Source organism: Eschscholzia californica, unplaced genomic scaffold (assembly GCF_041429995.1).
Source record: "Eschscholzia californica isolate CP2 unplaced genomic scaffold, dmEscCali1.0.p SCAF_3, whole genome shotgun sequence".
Lineage (NCBI taxonomy): Eukaryota > Viridiplantae > Streptophyta > Magnoliopsida > Ranunculales > Papaveraceae > Eschscholzia > Eschscholzia californica.
In genome coordinates this window covers 14,376,406-14,396,435 of record NW_028238420.1, presented here as the reverse complement: position 1 = coordinate 14,396,435, position 20,030 = coordinate 14,376,406, and the positions used below count along the sequence as shown (strand labels likewise).

Sequence of the window (20,030 nt, the reverse complement as noted above, 5' to 3'; positions counted from 1 at the left end):
TCTTTAATCGGGTTCTACATTTCCAAATAACTATACACATTTTAAGGTTAACTATTGCAAAACCCCACGACTAAAGTAAACTTTTAGAAATAGTTTTAGAACAATTTCTCTTATGAAGAAGAATAATAATTATAAATAATTTTTAGTTATCCCTTTTTAGGAAACGGACTACGATTATTAAATTTAACTCCAAAAACGGGCCTAAATCCCAACTAAAGTAGAGGCCTAAAGCCCATCGAACTACTTTATTTATACATTTTAATAATCTAATTTCAAATTCTAAAAATAACTCAATTTCAATAAGTTATGGATTTACTTCCTCTTCGAATCGAACTTGGGACCTCTATAATTTTGGAGCACATGCACTACCAACTGAGCTATCACTCGTAGGCAATATTTTTAATTATCAAAATGAAGAATGTAAAGGAACGGTGAATAAAACTGACTTTCTTTTAAATTGGTTTACTTGGAAAAAATTATTTAATCTTAAAAAGTGAAAAACGATAAAATTATAACAAATTTTTTTTTTTTTTTTAATGGTTAGCGTGCTTCGAACCCTTAATCTCTAGTTTGAAAGACTAAACCTCTTATAAAATTAGGATTTTTGAGTTTAAGGTCCAAAAATAGGGGGGTAATTAGTCATATATCCACTCCTAAATCAATAAATAAAATAAAACCAAAATAAACCGAAAATGTAAAATAAGTCAAAAAATTCACTATTTGGTGGGCCCCATGCATCAATCCTTTAATTTTCTCTCAATTTTGCCCTTTCATAAATATTTTTTAACCATTGGTAAACCAAAGGTTTATAATGGTTGAGTTAATACAATTATTCTTTCCATAAATTTTATGAAAGAATATTTATGGTGGATATTTAATGTTAATCTTTATTTCCAAAACTTATATTTTTCTAAAGTAACCTACCAAATCAATGTATATTTACCTAAAACTAGTTTCTCTCCCCCAAACACGAGTTTTTCTTTCTGTAACTATATGTTCTTTGAATTCAAGAAAATATATTATTTCCAAAACTGATATTTGTCTAAATTAACCTACCAATTCAATGAATATTTACCTAAAACGAGATGCTCTCTCCCAAAAACGATTTTCTCTCTCTGTAACTCTATGTTCTTTGAACTTCAAGAAAGTATGAATTTGTGATTTGTTTTTTATCTCTATCTCGATCCAATTAAACATCTACAAATTCTTTTGTGAGGTTAAAATGCAAACTATTTTGCTAGCATCTTACTGATTCTACTAGCATATTTTACATTCTACTAGCATCTGATGAATGCATCGGACAAAGTAGTTTAAAAAGCAAATACTATTTAGCTAGCATCTTATTGATTCAAATAGTAATTTTTACATTCTATTAGCATCGGTTGAATAAATTTGAATACAGTAGTTTAAAAAGCAAGAATATTTTGCTAGCATCTTATAAATTTGTTACAATAGGTAAACAAATACTTTTTAGTAATTTTATGAAAGAATATTTATGGTGGATATTTAATGTTAATCTTTATTTCCAAAACTTATATTTTTCTAAAGTAACCTACCAAATCAATGGATATTTACCTAAATCTAGTTCTCTCTCTCCCAAACACGAGTTTCTCTTTCTGTAACTATATGTTCTTTGAATTCAAGAAAATATATTATTTCCAAAACTGATATTTGTCTAAATTAACCTACCAATTGAATCAATATTTACCTAAAACGAGATGCTCTCTCCCAAAAACGATTTTCTCTCTTTGTAACTCTATGTTCTTTGAACTTCAAGAAAGTATGAATTTGTGATTTGCTTTTTATCTCTACCTCGATCCAATTAAACATCTACAAATTCTTTTGTGAGGTTAAAAAGCAAACTATTTTGCTAGCATCTTACTGATTCTACTAGCATATTTTACGTTCTACTAACATTTGATGAATGAATTTGATAAAGTATTTTAAAAAGCAAATACTATTTAGCTAGCATCTTATTGATTCTAATAGCAACTTTTACATTATATTAGCATCGGTTGAATAAATTTGAATACAGTAGTTTAAAAAGCAAGAATATTTTGCTAGCATCTTATGAATTTGTTACAATAGGTTAACAAATACTTTTTAGTAATTAAAATATATTATGTGAAATTGTTTTTGTTACATTTTCAGTATTTTACTAGCATTTTCTTGATTCTGTTACCATCTGATATGAATTTGTTACAATAGGTTGATTCTAATAAAATTTTATGCTGGTAGAATCTTATCGAGTCTAACAGCATTTTTAACATTTTATTGTAACGTTTGTTTTTTCTTACTCTTCACTACTGTAGATGATGAATGAAACCATCAATCGATTCTCTCTCTCTCTCTCCCACTCGATGCTTTCACCTTTTTCACTCGGTTTAATTTGGGCGTCGATGATGAATGAAATCAAAACCTAATTCATATATTAGAAAGTGACGATGCTCTCTCTCTCTTCGGTTTGCTTTTGCCCAATTCTAATAGAAATGTAAAAGAAAGTATTCTGCTAAACGGTAAAGGCAACTATTTTTCCGGAAGGAAAGTTTATTTTTGAGGAAATCATTTAATGAATCTCTAAATATTATGGTATATATTATTTTAGGTTATTTTTTTTAACTTAGGATAGGTTAGGCAGTAAAAGAGAATGAGAGGATAGACATGTAATTTACTTTGAGTGGATTTATTTTCTATTTCAGATTATCTTTGGTCTCTAGACTCATTGATCATGCGATTTTGGACTTAAAACACATCCCCCGATAAAATTATAACAATTATCAATAACCAGAAGTAAAATTATATAAATTAAACATAACAATTACCATCAACTAAAAGTAAAATTCGATTAAAAAAAAAAGAACTAAAAGTAAAATTATATAAATTAAACTAGTTGTTTATACAAATTTGTAAAATGACCCAATCTTGAAACAAATGAATCCGATACAAAGAAGAGACAATTTTCCCATGTTTTATGGTGTTGAAAATGAGTTTACCTTTCAAAAAAGAGAAGCTCAATCATTCAACGGCATCACTCATTTTCTATTGCTTTTAAGCATCACTATCTTCAACATTTGCTTTCATATCTTTATTGACATCTACATATATCTTATTCCACCCAATCTTCCTATAAACTATTAACAATTTGTTTACCTACAAAGTTCCAAGCATATTTTTGGGATCAGATGTATAAAGAAAGGTTAGTTCCTATTTGGCGTCTGTACTGTGTTCAATTCTTTTTAGTTGATAGGTTTGTCCAACTCTAAGTTTGCCGTCCTACTGATGATTTTAGCTATTTCAATCAAAATAATATTAAAAAAAAAACTATTTCATTATTATTATTTAAGTATTTCAATCCAAATTACTAATAAAAACTAAAATACTTTTTTGAGTAATTTTTCTCTTTAATTTTGAATATATCTAATTTTTGTATTGGATGTCAGACTTCGATAAAACTTATAGATATAGATACAACTTTTCATAATCTTTCTAATAAGGTCCATCTCAATACTCTTTTCTAAAAAACAATATATAGAGTTATTTTTTTTGGCCCCCTCCTTGTCAGCTTCTTTTTTGGTCTCCTGTTTTTTGTAAATTCAAAATTGACTCTTTTTTGTTAACACAGTCAGTTGACTTTAATGAATAATTTTTTTGTTTTCATAATTGCCCTCATAAAAAATGATTTGTAAATTCAATATTGACCCCCTTTTAAATCTAGATTAATTTCCCAAAAAAATCAATTTTTTTAGAGTTAGCTTGGGGGCCAAAATGGAATTCATTTTCAAACATTTTAAGAAGATTAAAGACACCTAGCTCATTTCTCCCTCTCTCTTCTCCATTCCATCACCTCTCTATTCTACATCATCTCTCTTGCCACCTCATTATCTTCTCCGACGAAGGTTGCCGACCGACCAAACTTCCCAGCGACCTTCAAACTTAAACTGAAAAAATTCAGAGTGCCACCTAGGATTTTTGGAATTTTTTGTAAGAAAACTCTCTCCAATGCAACACTCAATTTGGATCTCAGGGTGACGTGGCATCATTTAATGTTGAGATATCTCTAGAAGAAACTCAATATTTAAGATTTCTTTTACGGATCTCAATTGACCACTCAGTCTTAAAAGCAAATCTAACCATCTAGGGAAAGAGATACTTAATTGAGCCTTGCCACATAGGACAATTTGAGTTTTTTTCGAGTTTCGCATTAGAGATGCTCTAAGACCCTTCGCCAGAGATATTTTGAGAGAGAAAGTACAGAGAAGAAAGAATAGAGAAAAAGAAGAACATCAAGAGTGATGAACGTCAAAAAACCTCTCATTGACAAGATTTGAGAGATTCCTCAAAACATGGGTGTTTCACTCATCTTATGTAAGGTATGTTTGACTTTAGTTCCGTTAAAGGTCGCGCTGTAGAAGAAGATTATAAAGGCGGACACTGGGAAAGACATGATAGACCTGAAGCTGAGTGGGAGTGCAAGAATGACCTATGTCGTCCTAATTTAATTAGGATAAGTATCTCCGGGCCACTTGATGAGTAGAAACTGAAAAATGCATGGTCGTGCTCAAATGGATTAAAAGGTTAATTATTTGTTTTTTTTTACAGTTGTACTCAAGATCAAGAAAGTCTGAAAAGGGATGACGTATCAGATGGGATACAAGTGACATGAGAATCGAACATTGCACTTGTTCTAAGTACAAGTAGGAGGCTGAAGGAGATGTCCTTCGACCAGAATAACAATGCGAACAATTTGTCGGATGAGGCAATTGGTGAAGAAGATCATCAAAGTTCGACGATTTAGGGATCTTAATGTTTAATTAGCTAGAAACCAACTGCGATCGACGAATCACTGGGTGATTCGTGGCTAACTTCGTCTGGATCCTACATCGGGATACACCAAAGAGTGTTTGTTTGATCGGAAGATATGACTAGAGGTAAGACATATAAGTATGAATTATATCCATAAATATGTCCAAAAGACCGTAGACAAAGATAGCAAAGTTAAGGCCAAAAGCAGTTTTGGGCCGAGCATGAAAAGCCCACAAGTGGTTGGCCATGGCGTGGTTGGTCATGGCATGGTCGGCCACACCATAAAGGGGTCGGCCAGGCCAAACTCCTTAGGGCATAGGGCGGCCGGTCATAACAAGGAATCCCAAATAGGACAGACTTTCCATCTGGGTATCCCATTAGGGTTAGACCCGAAATTTATTTCTGTGGCTATAAACGAATCCTTGTCCGAATGGGATTCTAACTCCTAGAATTCTATATAAGAGTTTCATTAGAACAGAAATAGGTGTGGAAAATTCTCAAAGAGACTTACATATTTACAACATCAAGTAAAGAGAGAAAGAGAAAATAGTTTCTAGCTATCTATCTAGTCTAAAGAAGGAGTTCTTCGTCTAACTGTCGAGAAGTTCTAGCTAAATTTTCAGGAAAATTTTCTTGAAGCCACTTTTCGACATCATCAAATTTTTGTAAGCAACTCACATCGTTCCAATAGAGGACTAATAACTTCACTACGGAGAACCGAAACCTACTCAAAACTATGAATATTCGTAGAATTGTCGTTCTATTAAAAAAATCACATTTATCTCCAAGATTCGTCATATGTAATTATAAGTACTAAATAAATTAAACCACTTAAAATAAGGATCTTTTTTTAAATTTATGGCTAATTATGATGATGTCTACAATTTACATTTCTAGGTTGTATTTATCTCGAGGATATAATCAATTTCATATCCCCAGAATTGGTCTCCACTTTTTGGTGGCTCGTAGAGTAGAAAAATGTGACCCTATACCATATATATGTTTGAGGTATGTATTGCTTGTACCTAAGGTACCATGACAGTTTGATTTAAAATGTGTATTTTCTTTTATTAAAATGTTGAGTCGAAAAATTTTGTTTTTCCGAAACTCCCATCACCACTTTTCATCTTCACACTGGCAAGGGTAGCCGCCATATTGTCATTGTTTGCGACTTTTTGAAAAAAAATTAAATCTTTTTCTTCTTTCTCGTCTCCTTCCACCATCGACCACCACCATCAGTTCTCTTTCATCCTGCCTCTTTTTATTTGTTTTGGCGAAGGGAAGGGTCGTCTTCGGCAGATCGACTTGAAGATATTTCTTTTAAACCAGGATGCATTCTGCTTTAAGGAAAGTTCCTCAATAGATGGGCGCCTCGACGAATGGACCTTCCCCATCGCCAGAACAAATAGAAAGAGAGAAGAGAGATGAAGGGAGGAGGAGAAAGGGAAGAGAGAAAGGGAAATGAAAGAGTTGTATTTTGTGTATCACACATTTCCTCATTCTCTGCAATTTTGATTTATATTTTGTGTATTGTAAACTGCTTTGAAGTTTAATGTATTTCCATTTCAAAAAAAAATTGTTAAGATGTTTTTTTTACGAAACCACGCGAAACCATATTTCATTCATAAGTGATACGATCACAGATTTACATGGATATAATTGATTATCCCTCTCGGTTAGCAACATAAGAGTTACATAAGTAAATTCTCAGAACTTTGAATGTAAAGTACTTCATGAAGTGAGAGAAATTGACTAGACACTGACAAAAAGAAGAAAGATGAAAAATAAAAAGATCCTAAAGATCAAAGATGAAAAGACCCTAAAGATCACCAACAAAAACTAAGACTAAACTACTTCAGCCGATTGAGCCACCAACGCCATTACCAAGAAAGTCGCCGCCGACACTGAAGAACCGCCAATTTATTGTACTAAGTATATAGAAAACTAATAACTCTCTCTCCTTTGCTCCGCAACACCACCACTGCCATGTAACACGCCACTTAAAACACCCCACAAAACCCGCCATCACCACCATAACCCTCAACATCTTCTACACCACAACACCACCACCATCACCAAACACCAACGCCCAACATCATCACTAAACACCACCACTGCCACCGAAGCCTCCACTAGAACAAACAACCATCGCTAAAACACCACCGCCCACACAAAGACAATAGAATCTGCCACCACCACCATTAAAACCCTCTTGTTTTCCAATTCCCCACACTACAACCACCACACCACCACTGAACTACAACTCCACCGCCATCACCAGTAAAACACATCTGTATTATTCACTTCTCCAAACTACCAACACCACCACCACCGACAAACAGAACCCGCCACTAAACACCACCAGATCCAGACATCAACACCACCTCTAATCACACCCAACAACCAGATCATGTCATTAAAGTAGAACACTCCACCACCATATTCAAACCCCATCATCACTGTCACTAAAACACCACCAGATCTGAAACCCGACATCCCCGTTCAATCTACCCCACAACCAGATCTAATCAACGATTAAAGAGAGAGAGAGGGAAAGAAAATGAAAGCATAACAGAAGAAAATCCCGCGAAGGGAGTCCCTACGCGGCTACGCCAGAAAACTAGATCTCGAACTCTCTTTCTCTCTCTAGGTATAAACGGTTATGCAGAGTCAAAAAAATTTTTCCCATTCAACAATTGTCATTTGTATTGCAGTTGTTAAGATGTTTGACGACAGGAGGAAAATGGAAAGAAAGAGGTTTCTTTTTTTTTAAGAAGGAAAGAAAGAGGTTGATATTAATTTGTTAAACAATTTTATATGGGCTCACCTTTTATTTAAGATTGGAGTTACTAAAGAATGAAGAAAGAGGCCAAATCAATGATTTACGTGGCCGAGTTCTACTAAATATTATGTGGGCACCTAATTAGTACCCTTACTAGATTCTTCCTACACGGGTCCTAAAATTGTTTGTCCAAAGCAATGTTTTTGTCGTTTGGATCCTGCATATGGCCAGGGTAACGACTTTTACTACTTTTTATCAAACAAATATAAGAAAAGGAGACCTTTAGCGTCCGGGATAATCACTGATCTATCTTATTAAGAGCATCCACTCAAATTGAAAAACTTTTGGTGTCGCATAAATTTTTTTTGGTCTCGAATGCAAACTCAATTTAGGCCTTAAAATGATTTGACAACATTTAATCTTAAGATGTCTCAAGAAGGAACTCAACAATTAATGGTGTGTTTGGATGGCGGAATCATGAATCCGCAGATTCATGAGTCCTTGGGATTTGTGATTCCACGGATTTAGGAATCCAAGTAATATATTTTGGTTTGTTTGGCAACTAAGAATTCTATGATTTATTATTCTTTGAGTATTTTTAAACGTCTTTACAAAAAATATGATTTTTAAAAAAAATAATGATTTTGAAGAAAAATAATGATTTTGTAGAAAGAAACATTTTTTTGTTGATTTTAAATTTTTAAGTTCATTAATCCAAAATCATAGCAAATCCTAGGGGGTAGGGTGGGATTTTGATCCAATACAAATTTTGGAATTAGAAATCCTTAGGATTTAAGAGTCGTAGGATTCTTGGTAGCCAAACAGACCAAGAATTCATGATTCCTACCAAATTCCACTTTTGATATAAATTCTACTTAGGAATCCTGCAACCAAACACACCATAAGATTTGTTTTGAGGATTTCAATTATCCACTCAATATTGAATACAAACTAATCATCTAAGTAATGACACCTAAGTAATTTATAAGTTTTGAGAGTGTTGCATTGGAAATGTGTTTGAGTCGAGGATTTCAATAATGTCATCTTGAAGAGAGAATTTCAATTGAAACTGAACATGTACAAATTCAATTGAGACTTTACATATAAAAAAATTCTAGTTTATTTTTAGTTTTCCATCGCACCAACATCCGATTTTCGTAATTTTCCAAAATATACCCTCACAAAAATGTACATATATATAATAACTCTTAAAGGATGGTTAAGTAATTTCCTGTAATTAATCCGAAGACGGTTCTAAAGTTCTACGTGAGAAAGAAAGGAGGGAGGGAGAGAGGGAGCGAAAGAGATAACCGGACGCATTGTTTTCCGTTCACCGCCCATTAACCAATTTTATGAAGATCCGTAATAACGGAGCCGAGCCGATTCTATCGGAGCCGGAGCCGACCGTGACGTTATCATGCCCTTTTACGTCAATCACACGCGCTCCCGGCGATCTCACCAGTACTATTCCTGTGTCACGCGACTCTTTCGACGCCCCCACTTCTGACTATCGCCGTTTCATTACTTCATACCTCTATGAAAAGCCCTAAATTTCTGACCTAACCCTAAAAATCGAAATCTAAGAAGAAGAAGAAGAAGATGGATGGAGGTGAAACCCTAGCGCCGACGAGATTATCATCAAGACCAGGAGGATTACCGATTCGTGAAGATTGTTGGACGGAAGAAGCTAGTTATACGTTGATTGAAGCTTGGGGCGAACGTTATCTCGAATTGAATCGTGGTAATCTTCGTCAAAAACATTGGCAAGAAGTTGCAGATTCTGTTAATGCTCATCATGGTGCTATTAAGAAAGCTCGAAGAACAGATATTCAGTGTAAGAATCGGATCGATACATTAAAGAAGAAATATAAGTTGGAAAAATCTAGGATTTTAGCTTCAGGTGGAACTGTTAAAAGTAATTGGACTTTTTATGATCAACTTGATGCCCTAATTGGAACTTCTGTTCATCCTAAGAAGTTTCAATCTCCTCCTCCTCCTCTTCCTCTTGCTGTTTCATTACCTTATCGGAAAACACAACCCTCTCTTCCTCAGGCGATGATTGTTCCGGTTGCTGCTAGGTCTACAAGAGAGAAACGACATTCTCCTGCTGTTGATGATTCATTTTTTAAGAGGAATTATTCTGCTGTTGCTGCAGCTGCTGCGGCAGCTGCTGATCCGGCTGATTCTGATTCGTCTAGATCGAGTAGTGAGAGTAGTCGACGGAGGGGAGATGGAGATGGAGAAGGAGAAGGAGATGGGTTTCGAGAATTGGCTCAAGCGATTTCAAGCTTTGCTGATATATATGAAAGAGTAGAAGCTAAGAAACAGAGACAAATGCTTGAATTGGAGAAAGAGAAAATGGAGTTTATGAAGAGTTTAGAGTTTCAAAGGATGCAACTTTTTATGGATTCACAAATTCAGATTGAGAAGATTAAGCGTGCTAAACGAACTGCTGAAAATGGTGATATATAATTTTCTCTCTTGATCTTTTGATATTGTTCTTTATTTCTTACTTTATCCATGGGTTCGATATCTACATATGTGTTTAGATCAAGGGTATCTTTGCAGATGAGATATTGTGGTGAAGTGTGTGTATTACTTAGTTTGTTTCATTACCTTGTCTGAACAATCTCATTTGCTTTGTTCCCTTAAATCATATATTTCGATAATTTGTTTCTTTCTTTGGAATTGAACTATATTAACCATGTTATATATATACTCATGTGTGTGTTTGTGTGTGTCTCTATATGTATAATGTATATATATGTAAAGATATGTTTGAGTGGATCGAAACTTGGGTATTTTAATGAGTTATCAATTTAGCTTCTAGAGGCTCCTCAATACTCCATATCTCTTTCTAGAATTGTGATCCTATATGTGAGTTAAACCTAAAGGGTGTTTTTCATAACTTAAATGCGATAGCACTGTTTATAACTTCGAAATTTTATTTGTTTTTTTTTTCGCAACTTAAAGAGCAAGCTGTTCCCATATCACTTAGAAGTGCTACTGCAAATGATGATTTCAAAACCACTCTAATGTACTATCATGTTAATTCTACTTTTGAAAAAGGATCATATTTAACTTCAATTCAACATAATAGCACTTTATGAGTGTTAATAACTTATATATTCTGTTACTTACTCAATAGGTTTTGTTTTTAGTAACTTGTCAGAGCAAGCTGTTTTTATACTTAAGAGTGCTATAGAAAATGATGGTTGTCGAATTTACCCTAACTTACAACCGTACGTGTTCCATAAATTTTCTTTATTTTTTCAATGTTACTTGTATACTTATAAAGGACGGTCATATTTAATTTCAACATCGGATAGTGAATGAATATATAAAATATAAGTAGTAGAAAGTAATGAATAATCCATGGGCAAAACTTTTCTCCATTTTACTCTGTTTACTATTTTCAACTCAGAGTAAGAATAAGAGTAGAGAGGAAAAGGGATTAAGGGAATGCCCTTTCCGACAAATTCCTCGGTGTTGCTATAATGCTATGTGCTTAGATGGCCAAGACGAGTGCATTCTCAGTTAGTTATGTTTTGAGCAATTTAAGTTTATGCAAATTGTAGTTTAAGTTCTTTTTGTTTATCTAAGAGTTGTAGTTTAATTCTAATTGATGCAAGTCTATATCTGACTTGTGCATAATATCTCAAGGTTTACTCAGGTTTTGTTCCTTGTAGTACTACTTGTTGCGTAGCTTCTTGAAGTTGTAGTTGAGAACTTCTACTTTATTTCGAAGTGTAAACTTCCTTAGAAGCTTCCGCCTCCGTGTTTACACCAAATTAAGTAGTTGATTTTGTTTAATGCATGAACCGGTTAAATATATCCATATTGATAAAAAGCTAATCATTTTCATCTTATTAAAATGCAACATGATCATTATACGGGCAACTTCTATTAGATATTCTCCTTTAGACTTTAAATTTAATAACAAGATGCACGTAGTACCTCCAAATGGTTGGAGGCATTTTATGGGACTTGATGTTTCTACCAGAGATGGATATTTACTACCTTCTTAGTGATCCTGGATTAGGTATGGGGACTGCTGTTCATTTGTTCTTCGCGTTCTTTTTTCCTGTCAATATTGTAGTCTGAAGTCTTTACCTCTTAAGCAAGGGCCACATTGAACTTCGTTTTTTTTCCATTGACATTGAGGATAGTGTTCCCTAGATTGAATTGTTACGTTAAATTTGATATATTGGACTAGGTATTTTCTTGAGGAATGATCTTGGTGGAACTCTTACACTTGTAGTGAACTAGAGGTAGGAAATTTTGTCGAGATGTTTTATGGATAAGATTAAGTGGAACTATATCCTATCGGAGTAGACGGTAACTTATGACCAGCGATATAAATGCATTAGGTAACTCACCTTGGAGTACAAGGACAAGTTGCATATGGGATACGAAAAGCCATCGAACTGAATTTTTATAATTTAATTTGAATTATTAAAGTACAGTTTATGGCGTCTGTTTTCAAGTGTGTGTCTGGGTGTGTTTGTGAGTCTAAAGGTCTTCAAACGGGAATGTAGCTTTTGACAATGTCATGAAATGCAAACTAAGCTTATTCTAAAGCATGTCTTTTCAGACGATAATAACGCCCTATAGTTTTAAGATTTCAATGAAAACTAGGTTGAATTACTCGGATCGAATGGAGATTGGTAATTAACCCATGTCCCGAGCTAATCTCGCCCCTAAGATATAGAAAGCCTTGTTAAATGAATTTTGTCGGCTGATCTTGTTTGTGCTTCTCGTTTAGATGATGTGGTGTCATTCAGTTGTTTACCTGTGTAATAATCCTACCTTAATTGTTTTATTGTGACAGACACATATAAGTAGCAAGCTTGGAGAAGACATTATTCCATAATAGGGAAGACATATGGTTCTTACAGGACCGACGAAGATTCACATAGAACGTGTCAGCAGAGCTAGTTCCTGGATGAGAGAGAAACCAGAAACAGTTCTTGCAATGAAGAAGACTACCTAAGAAGTTGTATATCATCAGTGAACTATCTAGTGAGTGTTTATTTATAGATTGCGAGGCAAATCATGTTATATGATTATGAGCATTATAAGATCTATATGTCAATATCTTATTGAATTATAATATAGTCCTTGTGATTCCTCCTTTTAGTTTTGCTTCTTAAACATTATCTGTACCTGAAAAGGTGAGATTTTTATCTCATCTTTTTGTTCTAATTATCATCAAGATGGCGGTGGCTTATAAGTTGCATCTGTCGGTTCTTTGCAGTTCAAGCATCTAATTAGTAAGTCCACGGCAAGATGAGTGCTTGCCTAAAAATTTATAAACGTAGTTAAATATTTTGATATTATATTTAAATCTTCCTCCTTGATTGAAAGAAATTCACATTAGGCTGTTGTTGACAGTCGTCCAATAAAAATTGTGGCGTACATATGATGGTAGACGGAGATGTTTGGTGCAAGAAAACGTATCCTAATTTTAGGTCGACTTCAAATGCATCCTGAGGAATGGATTTTTTTCAAACCTTGGTACCGTGAATGTATCAGTTCAACTTAGCTATGTGTGAAGTAAACATGAAGATATTTGGTCTTCCTTTCAATCTTTGGAATGAAGTGGTTTTCCGAGACATAGCTAACACTTTTGGTGATTTCGCTGGTATTGACGATGATACTATTTCGTTCTCTGGCTTTCGCGTGGATTACGCTCAGATGTGATATTTCTACGAAGATCCCTGATAGGCTAATCCTCTTGGACAGAGGGGAGGTTGTCGAAATTTTCATGCACTGTACGTTCGTGCCGAAAACCATGGATAGGTCAGAGGTCAGTTCGCCGACAAACCTCTCTTACCACTCATCAAATTTCGAGGAGAGATGCGTCAGTGATACAGACCACATCATTAGAGAGCAACAGAGGATGACAATCCAAGAGGAAGCCACCATGGAGATCAGTCAAATCTGAGGCCCTAACAAAAGAAAATGGAAGGGAGGTTCAAACCCTACAACTCTATTTTTTCAATCCGAGAGCCTTTTCACTATTGAGGAAACTGTTTTGCCTCCTCCTCCACCCTTCCCCGATGCTGGCCAAACTCAGGTAAACTTTCAAACTTTGGCGGGAAAGGACAATGTCCAAGCTTAGTCGTCTTCAATTCTGACCCCTATCTCCCAGCTGTTGACATGGAACAGGGAGAGCTCGAGAAGGATACTATGGAAATAAACTTTGGAGGTATCTCCAGTGGAAGTTTCTCAGAGCCCCGTCGAGGATAAATCAAGCCCACCCAGGAAGAGTATTAAATTTCATTATAAGAGGAAGCTGGCCCTCGAAAAGCCCATGATGTCTACCAAGGCACCATCCTACAAACTTACTGGGCTAGGCAACAAAATCATCAACCATCAGAAGGGGATCCTAGGGAAAAGCCCATCTTTGCATCCTTTTACTTGTGTTGACAACTCTTGGACTGGGGTGACTCATCCTCCACGCGTGGCGGTCATCCAAGATAAGGACCCACTTTCTTAAGCCCTTGCTATTAGTGTGGTTACTTCGAGTATGTATCAGAGGATGAAAGAGTTCATGAAAACTGGCTCGGACCTAGGGTTTGAAGTGAAAGGATCGACAGGGTGATTGGAAGAGCTTCTCAAGGTGATCGGGAACGAAATCAAAGAGGGGACGGATAATGGATCGGAGGACTCTATCATCGTGGCTACTCCTCTGGCGACAATTCTCCCAGATGTTGACATGGAACAGGGAGAGCTCGAGAAGGATACTATGGAAATAAAGGGTTAGTAGATAATCTCAAGGAGAATGAAGACAATCTTTCGACACCAGAACCAGAACCCAAAGGATCCAGAGGAAGACCTAGGGGATCAGAACAACAAGGGTAAAAGGGCAGGGTCATTGTCAAAGGCATAAAGGGAGGCTCGCAAGCTGAAATGGACCTTGGAACCAAGTTCTGAAGGAGATAGGAGGGCTAGATCTTGTTCTATTTTGGGTTCTTGTGTTGGTAATGTTAATTAACTTCTTAAGTTGGAATATCAGGGGTCTTGGAGTTGCTACGAAGAAAGCAACAGTTAGGAGGAACATGGTCGATCTGAAGGCCAATTTTGTGTTTTTGCAGGAAACTACACTAGCCAGTTTTAGTAGCAATACTGTTTTTGGGCTTTGGGGTAATTGTAATGTGGATTGGTGTGTTCTCCAGTCACTGGAGCTGCTGGGGGGATTTTATGTATGTGGGATCCCTCTATTTTTGTGTGTTCTGATAGATTCATAGGTAGATTCTCGATTTCTCTTAAAGTTTGTAATGTTTCAGATGGTTTTGAAAGGATTGCTACTTCGGTGTATGGTCCTTGTCTTTATAGTCTTAGAGAGGATTTCTGGGCTGAGTTGGATTCAATTCATGTTAAATGGGATCTTCCCTGGTGTATAGGGGGGATTTCAATGTTACTAGATTCGCCAATGAAAAGAGGAATAAGATATCCATCACCTCTAAAATGAAAAGGATTCGACGATTGGGTCAATAATATTTGCCTTATAGATTTGCTCGACAACAGTATGACGTTTACTTGGTCTAATAACTAGTCGAATCCTTTTATGAGTAGGTTGGATAGATTCTTGATCAACAAGGAGTGGGAGGAGCATTTTCCCCTAGTTACTCAGATTATCCTCCCTAAACCTCTGTTTGATCATTTTCCTATTCTGATAAAATCAGAGTTCATTAGAAGTGGTTCCCCCCTTTTAGACTCGAAGATATTTGGCTTCTTGACAAAGATTTCCTCTCCAAGGTGAAGGACTGGTGGAAGGAGATGGAGGAGTTACCTCTTTGGTCGAAGCTCAATCTTTTGAAATCCAAATTGAAACCTTGGTCTAGAGAGAAATTCAACGCTGAAAAGGTTTCTTTCAATAACATCCAAGCAGAAATTCACTCCCTGGATAGAATCGAAGAGGGTTAAGACCTTGACAGTGCTGAATTTTCGAGGAGAGCAGAGCTTAGAGCTGATTTAGAAAAGATTCTAAAACTCCAGGAGATCAATTTGCGTCAAAAATCGAGGGTCAATTGGCTAGAGGCTAGGACAGGAATACGAAATATTTTAATGGTATTATTAACTGTAGAAGGCGTTCCAACAGAATTGCAGCTCTTAGAGTGGGAAACGAGCTCATTCTGGAGGATCAAGAGATCAAAAACCGACTGGTCGATCAGTTTGCTTTGATTTACTCTGAGCCAACTCAGTGGAAGCCAAGAATTGAGGGTCTTGATCTTCCTGCTATTTCGGGCTTTCAAGCTATTGAGTTAGAGAAGGAATTTTCAGAGGAAGAAGTTCTTAATGCCATTAATGATCTAGTTAAAGATAAGGCTCCCGAGCCTGACGGGTTCTCAATTAATTTCTATCTGAAATGTTGGAACATTATTGGGCATGATGTTATGAAGATGATTACTTCTTTCTTGTTTTCATGTAGTTTTGATTGGCGTTTAAGTCAAACTTTTCTAGATCTGATCCCCAAGAAGGACATTACTGTATCTCTAAATGATTATCGCCCGATTAGTCTTGTGGGAGGTCCGTATAAAATTCTCCCTAAGATTCTTGCTAACCATCTAAAAAGTTATTTGAGTTCTATCATTTCCTCTAACTAGGGGGCCTTGACAGAAGATAGGCAGATCTTGGATGGCGTTCTTATTGCAAATAAATTACTTGACTCCATAATTAAGTCTAAAGTTGCTGGTATTATAGTGAAAGTTGACTTAGAAAAAGCTTATGATAAGATCAACTGGGATTTTCTATATGCAGCTTTGGTCAAGATGGGCTCCAATTATAGATGGAGGGCATGGGTTTTCAATTGTATTCAACAGTTTCCTTCTCAGCTTTAGTGAATGGGTCCCCCTCCTCTGCCTTTGAAAACTCTTGGGGATTACGGCAGAGGAACCCCTTATCTCCCCTTCTTTTTCTTATTGTGACAGAGGTATTAAGCTATATGATCTCTAAAGGAGAATATCTTCTTTGGTTTGATGGGTTTAAAGCGTCACAATGGCAAAGTGGTTTCTCACTTACAATTTACGAATGATACGTTGTTCTTCCTCCGAGATGAGGTTAGACAAATCTAGAAACTCAAAGATACCCTCATCTGGTTTGAAGTTGCCTTAGGCCTGAAAGTGAATTTTGGCAAAAGGCAAGTGACGAAGTAGGGAGGGTGAGGGATTTGGATTTAATTGCCAAGCTCTTGGATGCAACAAGGCTTCTCTGCCCATTTCGTATTTGGGTCTTCCCCTAGGTCAACCCTATAGATCTAAGCACCTTTGGGACCCTGTTATGGAGAACGTGTCTCGTCGCCTCTCTTCCTGGAAGGATATGCTCCTATCGAGAGCATGTAAGCTTACTTTGGTGAAGGTCGTTCTTTCTGCTCTCCCAATCTACTTCCTCTCTCTTTTCTCGACTCCTGTTTCTTTTTGCAATTCTTTAGAAACAAGATTCAGGGATTTCTTTTGGGATACAAACGAGAACAACAAAAGAATTCATTGGATGACTTGGGAGATGGCCTATAAGCCAATGATGCAGGGGTCTTGGGATCAAAAAGTTGAGAACAATGAATGATGCGTTACTTTCGAAATGGTTATGGAGATTTGGGAGTGAAAAAGATCACCTTTGGAGGAAAATTATTGTGGACAAGTATGGGGAATCTGAGTCTGGGTGGACTTCCAAACCCCCCAAAGGAAGCTATGGGATTTCGGTATGGAAAGGCATTTACAACACATGGAACAAATTTCATTCTAGATCTAAAATAAAGATTGGCAATGGGAAGAATGCGAGTTTCTGGGCAGATTCGTGGACTCTCAATATCCCTCTCAAAGAAGCTTTTCCCTCTTTATTCTTATTATCTTCGAACCAAGATGGTCATGTTTGTGAGTTCTTTGACGCAGATTCAAATTCTTGGCGGTTAGATTTGAGAAGATGTCTTTTCGATTGGGAAGTGGGGGAGGCCAACAACCTGCTGGAAGCCATTTCCCCTTTCTACATCACAGATCATGCTGACTCTAGAATTTGGAGATCTTCTAGGTTTAAGGACTTATCTGTTAAGGCCCTCTAGACCATTCTGGATTCTGGGAGTCAATAGGGTAGTCCTATCTTCACAGAGATATGGAAAAAGAACATACCAATGAGGGTCAATGTGTTCTTATGGGCTGTTTGCTTGGAAAAGGTGCTGACTATGGGTATGTTAAGAGTAAGAGGTTTGACTACCCCTAATTGATGCCCATTGTGTGGGATGGCAGAAGGGTCTCACCTGTTCATTGTTTGCTCAATCTCTCTTAACATCTGGTTCAGTTTCAATGACAACCTAGGCTTATGTGGGCGTTCCAAACTCGGTCTCAGCTATTCTCTTGGCGTGGAAAGGTATTAAAGGAACAAAGCATAGGTGAAGCATCATCAATATGATCCCTAAAGCTATCATTTGGGCGATTTAGAAGGGGAGAAATAAGGCAATCTTTATAGACAAACCCCAATCCAAGGATAAATTTTTCTTCGTGGCTAAATGCCTCCCTTACCATTAGAGTAGACAATACCCTTGGGCTAGGAGTGTCTCGTTTTTTAACATGGTTGAGTGTTGGGACTCCTTCATTGCAACATTATAATTGTGTCTGTCTTTTCTTTTTTCCTTTTCCTCTTTCTCTTTTTGTTTGCTCTTCCTTAGAGTTGTATCTTCCCTTTCTTTCACTAATTTAATCATCCCATCAAAAAAAAATATTTTAGTTGTGTTGTTTAATTCGAATTTTATGGAAAATGAACCAACTGAGAAAAAAATGATAAGTTGGGAAAATGTATGACTAATTAGACTGGACTAAGACAACACAAAAAACATATATCTTGAACAATAGTTTAAGGTATTAGCAACAAAAATTAAGTTGAGACTGACCTATTAAATATCAAGATAGTGAAGCTCAGACAAACCTTTCACTAACCATTAAAGTTACAAATGATTACAACGACACATGTGTATACAAAATTTTAGACTCAATGACAAATGTTTAGCATGGGAAAAGAAGAATTCAATTCTAAAGAATATCAATTTAGTAATGTGACTCCTAGCAAGCACAAACTTTGGTCTTCATTTGGTTGTCAGTTGTTATTTCGTTGAAATATATCAATTGTTATTTAGTCGACTACTAATTTGTATGAACTTGAAAAATCATAGTTTAGGAGTTTGGAATTTGGGTAGAATTAAGAAGTCTCACTTTTTTTTTTGTTGAAAGAATTAAGAAGTCTCACTTACTGCTTATGTTGTCAAAATTACACTTTTATCTTTTCCTTTTACATGGACTCCAAGAGTCATTACATTCATTAAGGTAATCTTAGGGGCATGAAAGTCCATTCGTACCAGTCATTTTTAGAAGCATGAAAACCCATTCCTACCTTAACTTTATTTATATTTTTTGACACAAGTCAATAAATGATAGATTTCGTCTCTACCGTGAATCGGACTTGACACTTTTATCCTTATATTGTCAAAATAGATTTTTTTATCATTAATGTGAGATTGACATTTGTAAATGTTATAAATTGAAAGTGACAATCTTACGTTTATGCTTTCAAATGCTATCCTGATGTTACTGAAATGACATTTTTATCTTTCTGTCAACAAAATGTTATTTCTACCTTTATATTTATAAAATAATATTTTTGTAACTTTTACGTTGTCAAAATAATATTTTTAGTGTCATACAGTACCAAGTGACATTGTTATCTTTATTTGTCAAAATGACACTTTTATTCTTCTAAATTAACAACATGGTATTTTTATACTTGTGTGTTACCAAACTCTTACCTTAACGTTCTCAAACTAACAATTTTACCCTTTTTTCAGACATAAAACTACAAGAGTCACTACAAGGAATTGATACATCATGAGGAGATAAGACAAAGGCACATTACATTACTCAAATCCAACAAATCTTGGATGACCAATTGTATGGGACCGAATTTGGGACTTCGGATTAGGGAGTGCGCATTACATTACTACACCAGGAAGTGGTGGACAGTTTTTACCCTTATATTACAAAAACTACATTTTTACCTTTAAAGTTGTTATGACATTTTGTTAATATAAATTCATTTTGTCAATATAAAATTGAACAACGTGACTTTGTTAATATACAAAAGTTAAACTTTAATTCTACCAAAATATAAGGGTAAAAAAATATCATTTTGACATTTAGGAGTAAAAATGATAATGTTTTAATGTAGAAGGACATAAAAATATGTCCTTTAATAAGAAGGGACTAGTCAGCCGGCCCAGACCTAGCTACCAGGCGTGGATGTCACGATAGTCAACACCTTTTATTTGGGTAAAACCTTTTGCAACAAGGCATGCTTTATGACGTTCGATAGAACCGTCAGAACGATACTTGATTTTGTAAACCCATTTACAACTAATGGGTCTCTTGCCAAGAGGCAAGGGAGTCAGAGTCTAAGTATT

At 35.7% G+C, this 20,030-nt stretch overlaps 2 protein-coding genes across 2 annotated transcripts; both read left to right on the top strand.

Annotated features, from left to right (window-relative positions):
- Positions 1-8,851: 8,851 nt before the first annotated feature.
- Positions 8,852-12,724, top strand: LOC147548591 (trihelix transcription factor ENAP2-like). The gene is made up of 2 exons (XM_086670980.1): positions 8,852-10,046; positions 12,417-12,724. Exons 1-2 carry the CDS (start codon positions 9,185-9,187, stop codon positions 12,428-12,430), a joined length of 876 nt encoding a protein of 291 aa, XP_086527106.1. The 5' UTR covers positions 8,852-9,184; the 3' UTR covers positions 12,431-12,724.
- Positions 12,725-17,144: 4,420 nt separating this feature from the next.
- Positions 17,145-17,645, top strand: LOC147548590 (uncharacterized). Its single transcript, XM_086668079.1, has one exon. The coding sequence runs from the start codon at positions 17,145-17,147 to the stop codon at positions 17,643-17,645; it is 501 nt and encodes a 166-aa protein (XP_086524205.1).
- The last annotated feature ends 2,385 nt before the right edge of the window (positions 17,646-20,030 follow it).

Bases quoted from the DNA above. Each gene is read 5' to 3' on its own strand.
- LOC147548591 (XM_086670980.1), top strand. From the start codon at position 9,185: ATGGATGGAGGTGAAACCCTAGCGCCGACGAGATTATCATCAAGACCA.
- LOC147548590 (XM_086668079.1), top strand. From the start codon at position 17,145: ATGAATGATGCGTTACTTTCGAAATGGTTATGGAGATTTGGGAGTGAA.